This window comes from Vulpes vulpes, chromosome 8, assembly GCF_048418805.1.
Source record: "Vulpes vulpes isolate BD-2025 chromosome 8, VulVul3, whole genome shotgun sequence".
Taxonomy (NCBI): domain Eukaryota; kingdom Metazoa; phylum Chordata; class Mammalia; order Carnivora; family Canidae; genus Vulpes; species Vulpes vulpes.
In genome coordinates, this window is record NC_132787.1 from 37,399,201 (window position 1) to 37,414,376 (window position 15,176).

General features: G+C 47.4%; 1 protein-coding gene across 2 annotated transcripts; it reads left to right on the forward strand.

Annotated features, from left to right (window-relative positions):
• The first annotated feature begins 1,841 nt into the window (after positions 1–1,841).
• Positions 1,842–14,374, forward strand: C1RL (complement C1r subcomponent like). Of its 2 annotated transcripts, none has more exons than XM_025995288.2 (6): positions 1,842–1,996; positions 2,557–2,785; positions 8,955–9,144; positions 10,150–10,284; positions 10,410–10,484; positions 12,088–14,374. In XM_025995288.2, the coding sequence occupies exons 1-6, from the start codon at positions 1,914–1,916 to the stop codon at positions 12,858–12,860; spliced, it is 1,485 nt and encodes a 494-aa protein (XP_025851073.2). In that variant the 5' UTR covers positions 1,842–1,913; the 3' UTR covers positions 12,861–14,374. The 2 variants fall into 2 exon arrangements, with proteins under 2 accessions (XP_025851073.2, XP_072622196.1); XM_072766095.1 differs by having other exon boundaries at positions 1,852–1,996; positions 10,150–10,297; positions 10,376–10,484.
• Positions 14,375–15,176: the final 802 nt, after the last annotated feature.

Consider the following 15,176-nt stretch of genomic DNA (forward strand, 5'->3'; position numbering starts at 1 on the left):
TATTGCCATTACAGGATTACACAATATTACAGAAGTAAACTGGTTTCAGTATGTTTTGTACCTTTAGATTTTTCTCACTCTTGTTATTAGATAGCTGTGTGACAACCCTGTGTGTGTTGCCACCTGTGTGGGGTAGGGGAGGTATCCTGCAGAAGAAGGGAAAGCGGGAAAGGTCAGGTCCCAAAAAGCAGTAGCAGAAAAGTACTCAGTATCACTGAGCATAGTGATAGTGGGGCTGGAAGGAGGGGGATTCGAGGATTAGTATGGGAGGGACAGAGAGGAAGCCAACTAAGAGATTTTCTACCCATATAGTCAAGATTCAACCCCATGTGTTTCGTGGTTATGTACATATGCTAGGCACCATGTTAGCCATCAGTGATGGTGAGCCAAGTTAGCCACATGCCTTGATGGAGCGTGCTAGCTGGCCTAGAGCACTGTTTGGGAGCACCCCAAAGAGCTTCTTGAAAGAAGAGAGGACCAAGAGCAGTGGAGTAAGGAGCCATTCTCAGCATATGGCAGCCTCTGTGTTTAGCAGAATGGGGAGAGAAAGGGTAAGTAGAACCGTTCGACAAAGCCATCACGTGTTAGAACTCTGAGCCCCAGAGATGTGCAAAACTTCTAGAAGGAGCTGGAGTCCACAACAGGATGTGACCTTGCACTAATCAATGCTGCATATTCACCCCACATCTACCAGCTTCCCCTCATCCCCTCCCCTCGCAGATCACAGCCATCAGAGACTGCTCTGAGTCTTCTATGGGCCACAGGGCTCCCCGCTGGGCAGCCCTCCCTGGTCAGGGGGAATTTGTGTCCTCAGGGTGCTGACTTTCCACATACCTACCTCCCTTGAGGACAGCACCACTGGCCTCCAGAAGGGCTTCTGGCCCTTTACCAAGCCGTGGTCAAGTTTCTCTCTTGGGGGTGCAGGGAGGGCAGCCTCTGCCCCCTGCTATGGTCTCTGGTATCTAAGTCAAGAAGTTTGAGTCTGGGCCTGCCCCCACCCCTGCCCCAGCCTGACCCTGCCAGACAAGCAGCTTCCAGGGGCTATAGGCAGGATTCAGGGAACTACCCAAGGGCCCCACCCACGTTTGATGAGAGAGGAGCAAGTTGCAGCTCAAGTTTGTGAGTCACAAACTTCAATTTCTACAAGGACAGTCTAATAACATGAGTGAGTAGAAAGGTCAGGGAGGGAGAGGTATGGCCCATTAAAGATGACGGCCTTGGGATGCCTGGGTGGCTCAGGTCGTGATCTGGGGTCCTGGGATCAAGTCTCGCATCAGGCTCCCTGCAGGGAGCCTGCTTCGCCCTCTACCTGTGTCTCTGCCTCTCTCTGTGTCTCTCATGAATGAATAAATAAGTAAATCTTTAAAAAAATAAAATAAAATAAGGGACACCTGGATGGCTCAGCGGTTAAGCTCTGCTTTCGGCTCAGGGCGTGATCCTGGAGTTCAGGGATCGAGTCCCAAGTACATCAGGCTCCCTGATGGGAGCCTGCTTCTCCCTCTGCCTATGTCTCTGCCTCTCTCTCTGTGTCTCTCATGAATAAATAAATAAAATCTTTAAAAAATAAAAAAATACAAATAAATAAAAATGACATCCTTAACACAAAAAAGCCACCCTACCGTGTGATATGTGTACAAGGTAAAAATTAGTTTTAAACAGTATAAAAGAGTTAAGAGTCGGTGCCTTCCTGGCCCCCTGCTATCTTTTGAGGGCAATGTGGCTTGGGCGGGTGTTTTTCCTCTACATCGTGGTGGGTGAACTATGCCTGAATCAGACAGCAGATGGCACTCGACCCAGAGAATTAGAAAAAAAGGAACTGGAGAATTACTTAACTCATTTCCAGTAACTTCTCCCTCCTCCCACACAGGGCCTTCCCCAGCCCCACCTCCTGTTCCCTGGCGTCCTGGTCCCAGATGTCCAGTTCCAGATGCCTGGTTTCACAGCTGGGAAATGACCTCTGGAGAAGCCCCCAGTCCACAGGCTGCCCGGGCAAGATGTGAGTGGGCCCACAGAAAGGCCTGGAGGAGAGGCTGGCGGGGAGAGGGGAAGGGGGGGCCCAGGGACGTGCATGCACACACACACACACACACACACACACACACACACACAGCCAGTTACTGCCCCAGGAACTGGAGAGTTGCCTGTAGCCTCCAGAAGCCTTCCCTGGAGTTGGTCAGGCTCCATGACCTGCGAGTCAAGGAAGTATTCAAATGTCCCCCTCCTACCACCTTTGCTCCCCCAGGTCCCAGGGTGGGATTGGGACTTGCCTAAGCAGAAAGCAGCCCGCTACTTTGATTGAGACTGTCCAAGGACGAGAGCAGAGGTGGAAAACTCACAGTCGGAGCTCACGCTGGCTAGAAGGCTGAAGGAATCGGGGTGAGGAGGGGCACCGCAGGAGGAGCCAGCAGGTGCCCAGGCCTCCGGGGCTCATGCCACAGCTGCCAATGCCTTTGCTGGCCCTCTCAATCTCTTAGTTTCACCTGCCCCTGCTCTTCATATTTCCACAGGCCTCAGGCCATAGCTGTGTGGCCACATCTTGCTCTCACCCACTCACAGGTGGTGGCTACTCCTCTGGGGAGTCTTCCAGGCTTGCCCCACGCAGGGCTCTGTGCTCTTGGCCCAGCAGCTGCCCCAGCAGCTGACGTCCCCCGGGTATCCAGAGCCGTATCGCAAAGGCCAAGAGAGCTCCACTGACATCGAGGCTCCGGACGGCTTTGCTGTGAGGCTTGTCTTCCAGGACTTCGACCTGGAGCCATCCCAAGACTGTGAGCAGGACTCAGTCACAGTGAGCTGCGGTGGGGGTCCTGAAGGGAACTCTGGGGAGGAAGCCTCTGGCCCGGAGCCCAGAGGCAGGGGGACATGGCTGTGCCTTGAATGGCAAAGGATGAATGAAGAGCCCGAGTCAGACCCAGGGAGGCCAAGGTCTGCCCAAGGGCACATCCTTCCACCAGAGGCCCTGCCCCTGCTTACCATCTGGGCCCCACAAAGCAAGAGAGGGCGGCGGGGCAGGCCCTGCCTTTGGAAGTCATACAGAGGAACACACACAAATACTGCAAAACCCTGGAGTCAAAGAGCAGGGACTCAAACTTCAGTCAGTAGGGATCCACCAACTATTTGTGGAGTACAGGCTCTATCAGATCAGGAAGCTGGTTCTAAATAATAACGAAAGATGAGGTGACTGTTCAAGTGGCCGGATAAGAACACTTCAGTTTATTTTTTAAAAGAATTTTATTTATTTATTCATGAGAGACAAGGGAGAGAGGCAGAGACACAGGCAGAGGGAGAAGCAGGCTCCCCGTGGGGAGCCCCATGTGGGACTAGATCCCAGGACCTCAGGATCATGACCTGAGCCAAAGGATGCTCAACCACGCCACCCAGGCGTCCCAGAATATGGACACTTTAAAAACATCACTTTACATTATCTTTCGGGTTAAATTTCATTTGTATCGAAATCATTCCTGCACAAAGTTCTCGTAAAAAATGAGGATACAGGCTTATAATGCAAACAGCAGTCTCCAGCCTTCTTCCCAGAAGCCCCTCTCCCAGGGGCAGTGCTTATAGTTCACGTAGCTGCTCCATCTGGCATTGACTTTCACAGGCATAAAGAGCACGCTTATTATGGTATTGTTTTTTCATATGATCACTTAATTTCCAACTATAGAAGAGGACTCGCTTTACCTCTCCTAGACCTGCAACACATTTCCCCACCCCATCTTCCCAATCTACCATTATTAGCATTTCTAGTTATTGACATTATCGTGACTTTAAAATATTCCCTCTGAGCACATGGTGTACAGTAATTATATGTCCTTGCCTCTCTGGCTTTCTCCCAGGAGTCAGTAATCACATGGAGTTTTTTTGGGCTTTCTGTTTTTGTTTTGATTTGTAGTTTGCTTAGTTCTATCAGTTATCTAAGCTCCCCCAAACTCTTAGCCTCTGGACATAATCAACTTCATATCTCAATCTCTTCATCTTCTGCATTGGTGGCATCCCACCTGGAGATCCCTTGATGCTTTATGTCCTCCATCTGCGTTCCTTGCTCTCTAGAGCCTTGAGCGTTCTGGGAGTCCCTTCTCTCTCCTTTTGGGCATTTCCTTTACCTAACCTGTGCTGGAACTGAACCCCATATCATTTTCTTTTCTTGTTTAGTCCCTCATTTTGGAGGTGCACATTCTCCTTCAGAAAAGGTATGAGAGAATAAATGACAAAGATCTTACATATCCACAAATATCTTAGTTCTACTCTCACTTGATGAATAGTTGATCTGGGTTACAAACAATTTCTCTCAGAATTTTGATGATATGGGATCCCTGGGTGGCGCAGCGGTTTGGCGCCTGCCTTTGGCCCAGGGCGCGATCCTGGAGACCCAGGATCGAATCCCACGTCGGGCTCCCGGTGCATGGAGCCTGCTTCTCCTTCTGCCTGTGTCTCTGCCTCTCTCTCTCTCTCTCTCTCTCTGTGACTATCATAAATAAATAAAAATTTAAAAAAATTTAGAAAAAAAAAAGAATTTTGATCATACAGTCTGCATGCTCTAATGTTAAGTCTGGTACAAGTATGATTTCCCAACCTTAGTTTTTTCTCTCTAGAACTTTTGGAACATTTTCCATCTTTACTGGCAGTATTCTAAATTTTCATTCTGATGTGCCTTGATACAAGTCTTTTTGTATCCATTGAACAGGGGTTTTTTCATCTAAAGACTCTTTAAATTTTTTTAATTTTTAAAAAGATTTTATTTATTTATTCCTGAGAGACACAGAGAGAGAGGCAGAGACATAGGCAGAGAGATAAGCAGGCTCTCTGCAGGGAACCCCATGTGGGACTCAATCCCAGGACCCCAGGATCACGACCTGAGCTGAAGGCAGACGCTCAACCACCGAGCTACCCAGGTGCCCCGAGACTTTTTTTTTAAGATTTTATTAATTTACTAGAGAGAGAGAGGTAGTGAGAGGGAGAGAGAATCTGAAGCAGACTCCACACTGACACAGAGCCTGATGTGGGGCTTGATCTCACAACGACAGGACCATGACCTGAGGCGAGACCAAGAGTAGGATGCTTAACCTACTGAGCCACCCAGGCACCCCAACCAAGAGTTTTAAATCCAGTCCTTCAATTCCAGGAAAGCTCTTGTATTTTTTTTTTTTTTTAGCCTTCTGGGACTATGTTTATTTTTATTTTTACTTTTATTTTACTGATGTGTAGTTGACAATGTTATCTTAGTTTCAATTGTGCAACATTGAAAATATAGTTCTATACATTGCTCAGCGCTTACTCTGATGAGTGTAGTCACCATCTGTCAGCATATAATGTTATTATATTACTGATTATTTTCCTTATGTTGTACTTTTCTTCTCATTTTTTTAAGTTTTTATTTAAATTTCAGTTAGCTAACATACAGTGTAATATTAGTTTCAGGTGTAGGATACAGTGATTCAACACTTCCACACATCATCCGGGGCTTATCATGACAAGTTCATGCCTTAATCCCCATCACCTATTTCACTCATTTTCCCACACGCCGCTCTTGTATTATTTTTTAAATAAGTTCCAGATGTCTGCTTTCTTTATTTTCTCTTTCTGGATCTCCTACAATTTAGATGTTGTAAATTCTGGACTGATTCTCCAGTTTTGTTAATCCATTCTGTTCTGTTTTCCATCTTTTTGTTCCACCTTCTGAGAGATTTCCTCATTTTAAATACCAACTTTTAAAAAAGATTTTATCTATTTATTTGAGAGAGAGAGGGTGAGCACAAGCAGAAGGAGCAGCAAAGGGAGAGGGAAAACCAGACACCTTGCTGAGCAGGGAGCCTGATGTGGGCCTCCATCCCAGAACCCTGGGATAATGACCTGAGCCAAAGGCAGACACTTAACTGACTGAGCCACCCAGGTGCCCCTTAAATATTAATTTTTTGTTAATTTTTTTCTGCTAACATTTTTTCATGTCTAAAAGCTCGATTTTATCTTCTAAACGTATCTTTTTATAGAAGATTGTTCTTGTTTCATAGAGGCAATATCTACTCCTTTCCCTCTACATGGATTGTTTTTAAATGTTTCCTTCTGTTCCTTGTATTATCTCTACCCAATTATTGTTCATTTGTTTTGATCTCTGCTTATCATATTAGAAACTTTCCTACAATGTCTGAGAATATTTGGTAGATCATTCACATTTAAGAGTGAAATATTTAAATGGCACTGGATGCTCCATGTGGATAGCTAAAATCTGTGAAGTGACGGGTTTGAAAATAGAATTGTCAACAAGGTGACCTATTTGTGCTGTTGGGGACCTCCCAAATATTAGCTTGTGGAAGTATTTTCTTTAGGGACAGCCAATCTCAGATCAGAATCCTCTGGTTTTTGGAATCCCTGGATGGTTCAGCGGTTTAGCACCTGCCTTCAGCCCAGGGCCTGATCCTGGAGACTGGGGATTGAGTCCCACATCAGGCTCCTTGCATGGAACCTGCTTCTCCCTCTGCCTGTGTCTCTGCCTCTCTCTCTCTCTTTCTCTCTCTCTCTCATGAATAAATAAATAAAATCTTTAAAAATTTATTTTTAGAAAAGAATCCTCTGGTTTCCTGCTCAGGGTTGCCAACATTCTGGTAAACAAGCAGAGGAGGGAATCTCACTGTTTGATATGTAGACTTTCACCTAATCCCTCTGTTTTTGGTACTGGTCTTCATCTCCTCTGTTGAGTGTGCAGGGGCAGGAGGGGCCCCTAGCCCAGGGTGTCTGGCTAATGCTAAGATCTTCTGCCAGGGTGAGCCAGAGGGAATTGTCTGAATGCACAGGGTGGGCAAAGGGACCTAGATTTCTGAGGTCTCCCCAAGTAGGTCAGCCCTTCCTTCATCCTCATCCTTGGGGGTTCCTGGTTACTCCAATTTCTGAAACTTGTCTGGGTCCTGTTGGGAGAACCTGCTTGTTTTATTTGGCTCCCACCTTTGCAGACTCATTTCCATTTGTCCATCTCCATCCCATCTTCCAAAACGTTGATATCCCTCATCTGCTGTCACATCCTCTCACTTTCTTGCCCTTGATCATGTACACCATTTTATCGCTTTGCTGTCATGTTGGTGGGATTTAAGGTGGGAAAAGAGATAAATGCATGTGTTTACTACTTCAGATTTTACTGGAAATTGTGACTGTCCTTTATTTAATTAGCCCATGTCTCTTGAGTACCTACCATGAGCTCTGCTATTGTCAGTCGTGGGCAATTTCAATCTTGGCCTGACTTCCCTATCATTGAGGGAGTTCAAGCTCAGGAAGAGGATTCTTCCCTCCTCTCTGCTTCCAGACCAAATCACACAGACACTGCAAGTGCAGAATTTAATGCCCTGTAGTCTAGGTCAGTTTTTAATTTGTAAGGTATGCTCAGCCAGCCCATGGGCTCCTGAGTAGCAGAACTGTGTGTCCTTCCTCTCTGTATGCCCAGCACCTAGCCCAGTGTCTCACACACAGCACATAATCAATAACTGTTGAAGGAACAAATGAAAGAATGAATGAAATCCAAGCTTCTGTAGAACACCCAACTGAGTGAATTTGGGATGAGTGGGTGTTTACTGTCATCCTCACCACCGCTCTTCATGCAGACACGAGAGTGTCATAGGGCATGATGTTGTCCTGGCTAGAAGACGCCTCACAGACTATTTTATAGGAGGAAACCAAGAGTTAAGATGGTTAAGAAAGCTCCCATGTCATACAGGGAGGTCAGGTAAAGTTGGGAATTTAACACAGGTCTGAAGACTCCCAGTCGGGTGTTCATTCTACTTTGCTAGTTAGACTCCTAAGTCATTTTAGCTGGCCAACAACCCATGAGGAAAGGCAAAAAGAAAACTGGATCATTTAACAACCAAGTATATTAATAAAGGACAGTCTCCTAGGGTCCCCAAGAGGCAGGTCTGTTAAATAAGGACATTAAAGTGTTGACACCCTGAGGAAGGAAAAGTACTGGGACATGCCCAAGCAAGACATTTCAGGTGATTGAAAACTTTTCTTTGTGTCAACTTTCATTCAGTTACTGTGATCATGGAGAGATGGGCTGGAGGGAGCCCTAAAGGAATTTGGGATTTGGGGAGAATGAGAGAACAAAGTGCTAGCAAGAACCCAACGTATCTGGGTCAATATGAAGGTCAGAAATCCAATGAGCTGACCAATGAACTGTGTGCCCAGAACAGAGATTAGGCATGAAGCAGGCCATGGGAACTCCTTCCAAGGTGCCCTTCCTTGGGTTGGGGAATGCACAGGAAGGGATTTGAGAGGGGTGAGGCAGTCAGAAGGAACAGAAGCAGAGACAACCTGCTTAAAGAACATACTAAAGCAACAATAGCTGGAGTGCACACTCTTTGTACCTTTTGTGTCTGTAGATTTCACACCTTGGGAGGGGGGGTTCATTTATAGTTTATGGGGTAAGGGGAGGAACGTTCCGAAAGAAGGAGAGCAGGAAAGATTAGGAACCTGGGGGGCTCAGTCTTTGCAGAGAGTCTTATTGCTTCACAGATATTGGCCATAGGAATTTATTCGGACAAGAGGAAGGTGATGGCGGTGGAGGAGGCAGGGTGGGAAGGACTTACATCCACATATTTGTTGATTTAAGGCTGTGGTGCTATATGTACCATTTGGAGCACCAGGGAGTCAATGGTGAGCAAAGTAGATGTGGTTCCTGCCTTCTTAGAATTTATAATACAGTGGACACTGGAGGAACCCTGGGATTCCCAAGGAGCTTCCTGGGAACTACAGTGGGCTTTAGAGATAATTATGGTAGGCTAAAGAAATATTTTAGGTATCTGGTCATGGATGAAAGAAAGCTGGCGGTCAGTCATGGAACAAGAAGCTACTTGAAAGCTCCCCAAGGGACAGCTGCTGAGCCCCAGAGGTGTGCAGACCTTCTAGAGTCCACACACCCAGGATGTGACCCTGTGATGTAGATTCACCTCACATCTCCCTGCCCACCTCCCTTTCAGATCACAGCCAGTGGGATGGATCCAAGTCGGTTCTGTGGGCAACAGGGCTCCTCGCTGGGCAGCCCCCCTGGTCAGAGGGAGTTTGTTTCCCCGGGAAACCGATTGCGGCTGACTTTCCGGGCCCCCGCCTCCTCTCAGGACAGAACCACTGGCCTCCACAAGGGCTTCCTGGCCCTCTACCAAGCTGTGGGTGAGTGTCCATCCTGGGGGTTCAGCCTGTGCCCATGGCCATGGCCCCTAATCTCCTAAAGTGACAAGTGGAAGCTTGAGTGACCCAGCTGTGCCCCTGCTGGTGAGCAGCCCAATTAAAAGGACTGCCACCTCACAGTTCCAGCAGGTGTTTCCATGCAGATTTATAGGCCGAATGCTTGCAGACCATTTCCTCTTTCCAGAGAAGCCAAAAGTCCAGATTTTTCAGTGAAATGCTAGATTTTCAAGTAGTAACTCAGATTTTTGAGAGATATGTATGCACATGATAATTTAAAAAAAAAACATGGTACATAAAAATAATATAAAATGGTAATTGTGTTTAAGAAGTAAGTCCTCCTCTGACTCTGGCCCCTAGTCCCTGGTTACCCTGTTCAGAAACGACTCTGTTGTCCACTTCTTGGTATCCTTCCAAAGACATTCTATGTCATTCAAATATACATTTTGTTGCAGACGTGGGGGGTGCATAATATAATATCTTAAATTTAGCATTTCTCTCAATAATATGTCTTAAGGATCAACCCATATATATGTAATTAGCATTGCCTAATTCTTTTTAATAAGCATATAGTATTCCTTTGAGTGATGCACATAATGCACTTAACCAGTCCCCCGCTGATATGTTGCTGCCACAAGCAGTACTGCTGTGCCTATATATCTTTAGTATAAGGGTAAATTCTTAAAAATGAAATGTTGGGTGAAAAAGCATTTGCAATTTAAATTTTGACATTGCTAAACTTTCCTCCAAAGAGGTTTTGCTAATACATACTGACTAGCCATGTATGAAAATGCCTTTTTCCTCATACCCAATTTATCACAGTTATTTTCAATTTTTTAAATCATTTTTTATTGTTGACAACCTGATCAGTGAAAAAAGTTCAAATGTTCTAAATAAAAGACTGTGCAAGTGAAACTAAACATGGCCATGGACCAGAATCAGCCCCTAGATTGCCTGTTCTAGGTCCTCCTGACCACTGGTTTCCTACAGATGTGAACCATAGTCGTCGGCCCAACAGCCAGGCCAGTGGGGCCTCTAAGGCCATTAGCACACGTGGAGATCCAGACCCCCTCAAGATCCAGAACCACTGCTGCCGGGAGCCCTATTATCAGGCAGTGCCAGCAGGTGAGTCCCCACCTTCTGGGTTCTCCTCACTCCCACCAAGAGCCCTGAGGTGCTCCGGACACCCCACCATGCCCACATCCCAATTCTGAATCTGTTTTTCTCTCTCCTCTCGTTTCATTCCTCAGGGACACTCACCTGCACACGCCAGAATCCCTGGAAGGAGACGCAGGATAGGAAGGAGCTTCCTCACTGTGTCCCTGGTGAGTAGTGATCTCCCAGGGCCAACCCTGTGGCCACTTACCAAAGAAAACTCAGCTGTGCTTGGGCCCACGGGAGCAGGACACAGGGAGGTAAAGGAAAGCCTTAGAGTAGAAAGGGAGAGAGAAAGGCAGAAGGTGCAGAAGAGGGGAACCAAGGAGGCCCAGAAAAGGGGAGGCAAGAATCATGTTCCTTATTCAGGATCAAAAGATTAGCTGAGAAAGTAAATGCATAGAGGAAGTCCATCAGAGGAGACCGTAAGGGAGAAGAGGGTCAGAAGAGTGGAAATAAGAAAAATCCCTCTCTTGGGATGGTCCACTTTAAGGATATACAGACAGGCTCTCTATCCCCAAAATATCTCCCTACCTCCATGCCACAGTGCCAGAAAGTCCACCATGTTTTTAAGACTTATTAAGATAAAACTTATGTAACATAAAGTTCATCATCTTAACAATTTTAACGTGTACCATACAGTAATTTTTAGTACATTCACAATGTTGTGCCACCATTACCACTAATTCCAGAACATTCCCATCACCCCAAAAAGAAACCCAGTACCTCCTCCGACTCTCCCCTCCCCCACCCATGGCAACCATAAGTCTATTCTCTGTCTCTATGATTTGCCCGTTCTTAACATTTTCTATAAAGGGAATGACACAGTGTGCATTCGGCCTTTTGTGTCTGGCTTCTTTCATTTTTTCAAGGTTCATCCATGCTGTAGCAAGTGTCAGGATTCCATTCCTTTCCATGGATATCCCACCTTTTGTTCATCCATTCATCAGTTAAGGGACATGTGGGTTGTTTCCACTTTTTGCCTTCTGCATACTGCCACTATGAGCATTCATGTACGAGTGTCTGTGTGAACATTTTCTATTCTCTTGGGCATACCCCTAGGAGGGGAATTGTTAGGTCACTTCACACCTGTGTGTTTAACTTTTTGAGGACTTGCCAGGCTATTTTCCAATGGGGCTGCATCCTTTTACATTCCCACCAGCAGTATACAGGGTTGAAGTTCACTGTTTCTGAAATCCTTTTGTATTTTTTTTTTTTTGAGTCAAAGCATTGCCCTTCTAACCCAATCTGAATAAACCTCAGATCCTGCTCCTGACCCTCAGAAAGCTGTCAGGCCAGGCTGGTGCAGTGTTTTGGGAGTGGGTTGGAGGGCAGGTGATGGTGGAAGATGTCAACCATGAAGGAAGGACACAAAAAACAGAGGCAGCAGGCACTAAGGACAAACTGCTTGCTGCATAATTTTGCTCAGGATGGCCCTGCCTACAGTCTAAAGAACTGGCTTTCAAATGTCTGAGGGGCGGGGGAAATAGGTGAAGGGGATCAAGGGTACACTTACCGCGATGGGCACGGAGTAATGTGTCGGATCACTATATTGCACACCTGAAACTAATAGAAGAACGCTGTGTGTTAATGACACTGGAATTAAATTTTTTCTAAATCCCAGTGTTAAGGTCAAATAAATAAGAGTGATTCTTTTTGAAAAAGAAAATGTTTGAGGAGGCGGGAGAGGGAGCACTTCACAGAGGCAGGTCTTTAACCAATGCGTCTTGCTGCAGCTGCTATCGTCACCTGTACCTCTCTCCTCTCTCCCAGTCTGTGGCCGGCCCGTGGCCCCCATCACCCAGAGCCAGGAGGCCGTCGGTTCCTCCAGAGCCAAGTTGGGGAACTTCCCCTGGCAAGCCTTCACCAGCATCTACGGCCGAGGGGGCGGGGCCCTGCTGGGAGACAGGTGGATCCTCACTGCGGCCCACACCATCCATCCCAAGGACGGCGTCCCCCTGGGGAAGAACCGCAGCGTGCATGTGTTCCTGGGCCACACGAGCATCGACGAGATGCTGCGGCTGGGGAGCCACCCGGTGCGCCGAGTGGTGGTGCACCCGGACTACCGCCAGCACGAGTCCCGCAACTTCGACGGGGACCTCGCGCTCCTGGAGCTCCAGCGCCGCGTGCCGCTCGGGCCCAGCCTGCTCCCCGTCTGCCTGCCCGAGCGCGAGGCCCTGTACCGCAGCGGCGTGTGGGGCTACGTCAGCGGCTTCGGCGTGGACCTGGGCTGGTTAACCACTGAGCTGAAGTACTCGAGGCTGCCCGTCGCCCCGCGAGCGGCCTGCCAGGCCTGGCTCCAAGACAAGCAGAGATCCGAGGTGTTTTCTGCCAACATGTTCTGCGCTGGGGATAAGATGAGGCAGCAGAGCGTCTGCCAGGGGGACAGTGGCGGCGTCTATGTGGTGTGGGATGAGCGTGCCCATCACTGGGTGGCCACGGGCATCGTCTCCTGGGGCATCGGGTGTGGCAAGGGCTATGGCTTCTACACCAAAGTGCTCAACTACCTGGACTGGATCAAGGGAGTGATGGATGGGAAGGACTGACCCTGGGGACCCTTGAGCGGTGACACTCAGCTGTGGAGGTCCCCCAAGAGAGGGTTAGGAGCAGGACTGGGCTCAGGGTTGGGGATGGGGGCAGGGAATCCCTATTCAAGTGACTGCTGCCCTGTCCCCTGTGCAAGAGAAGTCCTCCTCCTTCCTAATGCCCCTTCCTCCTCCTCCTCCTCCTCCTCCTCCTCTTCCTCCTCTACCTTTCTGCTAGTTTGTGCTCTGCCCAGGGAAGCCTTGGACATCTCAGCCAGTTTCGCTTTAAATTTCATGTCCTGCTGACACTGCTTCTTCTGTACTCTCATGGGAGACAGTCACCTTCATGTCCCCCTGTTCAAGTGGAGTATGGGGGATGTGGTCTTAATTGCTTTTCTTTCTGAAACGTTCCAAAGCCCCTTTAGTTGGCCTTCACACATTCAAACTATTGGCTTCACCACCCACCATATCTCCTAGCTGCAATTATAGTAAGTGGCCCATTTTGGTTTAGCTGTTCTGCATAATAGGTGCTCCACGGGTTATTTCGTTGACTCCTCAAACCAAGTTTGCGATGGAGGTGTTATTGGCCACATTTCACAAACAGGGAAACTGAAGCCCAGGGGGATGACGTGACTTGCCCCAAACCCGCAGCCAGTAGAGGACTGCAAAGGCCATATGCCTTCCAGTACACCAGGATACCTCCTGATTGTCCTCAACACCTACTCTGCTTCCCCATCCCAATCCCCACATCCTTACAGGTTCCCCTGGGAATTCCTGCTTCAGTGAAGATGACAACACCAGGCTCACACTTTCCTGTTGGCCCCATCTCCTGCAGACACCAAGATGAGCCCAGCACTGGGCTGGATGCTTGGGCAGACACCCCCCCAGTGCTGCTGGACACCTGGGTGTGGGCGCCCCCTGAGAAGACCAACTCTTTCACTTTTAGTAAGGACTTGAGATGATTTACAGTGAAAGATACAAGTAGAATATGATTGTTCAATGGAAATAGAAAATTAATACCACAAAATAGAAGATAGCAAATTTGCTAGCATTGAAGGTCAAGTTAGCTATATGGCTAAAGGTTAAATTGATCTTTGGGGTGCCTAGGTGGTACAGTTGGTTAAGTGCCCAACTCTTGGCTTCAGCTCAGGTAGTGATCTCAGAGTTATGAGCTGGAGCCCTACCTGGGGCTCAGCAAGGAATCTGCTTGAGATTCTCTCTCTTCCTCCGCCCCTCCCACTCATGTACAGACTCTCTAAATCTGAAATAAATAATAAAGGTTAAATTGGTCTTTGAAAAACAGCAGGATTCAAAATTGTTCATACATATGGTTACTTCGATTTTTAAAACCATTTTTAGGGACACCTGGGTGGCTCAGTGGTTGAGCGTCTGCCTTTGGCTCAGGACATGATCTCAGGGTCCAGGGTGGAGCCCCACATGGGGCTTCCCGCGGGGAGCCTGCTTCTCCCTCTGCCTGCGTCTCTGCCTCTCTCTGTGTCTCTCATGAATAAATAAATAAAATCTCTAAAAATAAACCATTTTAAACTTATAGTATAAAAGGCTATTAAAAACTCTAGGGGGGCAGCCTGGGTGGCTCAGCGGTTTAGCCCAGCGGATCAGCCCAGGGCGTGATCCTGAAGACCCGGGATCGAGTCCCACGTGGGGCTCCCTGCATGGAGCCTGCTTCTCCCTCTGCCTGTGTGTGTGTGTGTGTGTGTGTGTGTGTGTGTCTGTCTGTCTGTCTGTCTCTCTCTCTTTCTCTGTTTCTAATGAATAAATAAAATCTTAAAAAAAAAAAAAAAAAAACCTCTAAGGATGCCTAGGTGGCTCAGCAGTTAAGTGTCTGCCTTGGGCCCAGGGCGTGATCCTGGAATCCCAGGATCGAGTCTCACATTGGGCTCCGTGCATGAATCCTGCTTCTCTCTCTCCCTCTCTCTGTATGTCTCTCATGAATAAGTAAATAAAATCTCTAAAAATAATAAAAAATTAAAAATAAAAACACTCTAAAATATTAATCAGAAGTTGTTTTAGGTGGTATAATTTTGGCCGTTTGTTTTCCCCTACTCTTCTGCATTTGCTAAATTTAATTTAATGAGCATGTATTTTTTACTGATTTTTATTATTGAAAACATGATGTTTCTGGGCCCCCGGCGGCTCAGTCAGTTAAGCATCTGCCTTTGGCGCAGGTCATGATCTCAGGGTCCTGACACAGAACCCGGCATCAAGCTCCCTGCTAGGCAAGGATTCTGCTTCTTCTATTTTCTCTCCCCCTCCGCCTACTCATGCTCTCTCCTCTTCTCTCAAGCTGTCCCTCTCTCTCAAACAAATAAATAAAAT

Excerpts from the sequence above, each read along its gene's own strand:
- C1RL (XM_025995288.2), top strand. The coding sequence starts at position 1,914 with ATGTCCAGTTCCAGATGCCTGGTTTCACAGCTGGGAAATGACCTCTGG. Across the intron at positions 2,786-8,954 it reads GTGAGCAGGACTCAGTCACA|ATCACAGCCAGTGGGATGGA; the intron begins GTGAGCTGCGGT and ends CCTCCCTTTCAG. Across the intron at positions 10,285-10,409 it reads TTATCAGGCAGTGCCAGCAG|GGACACTCACCTGCACACGC; the intron begins GTGAGTCCCCAC and ends TTCATTCCTCAG.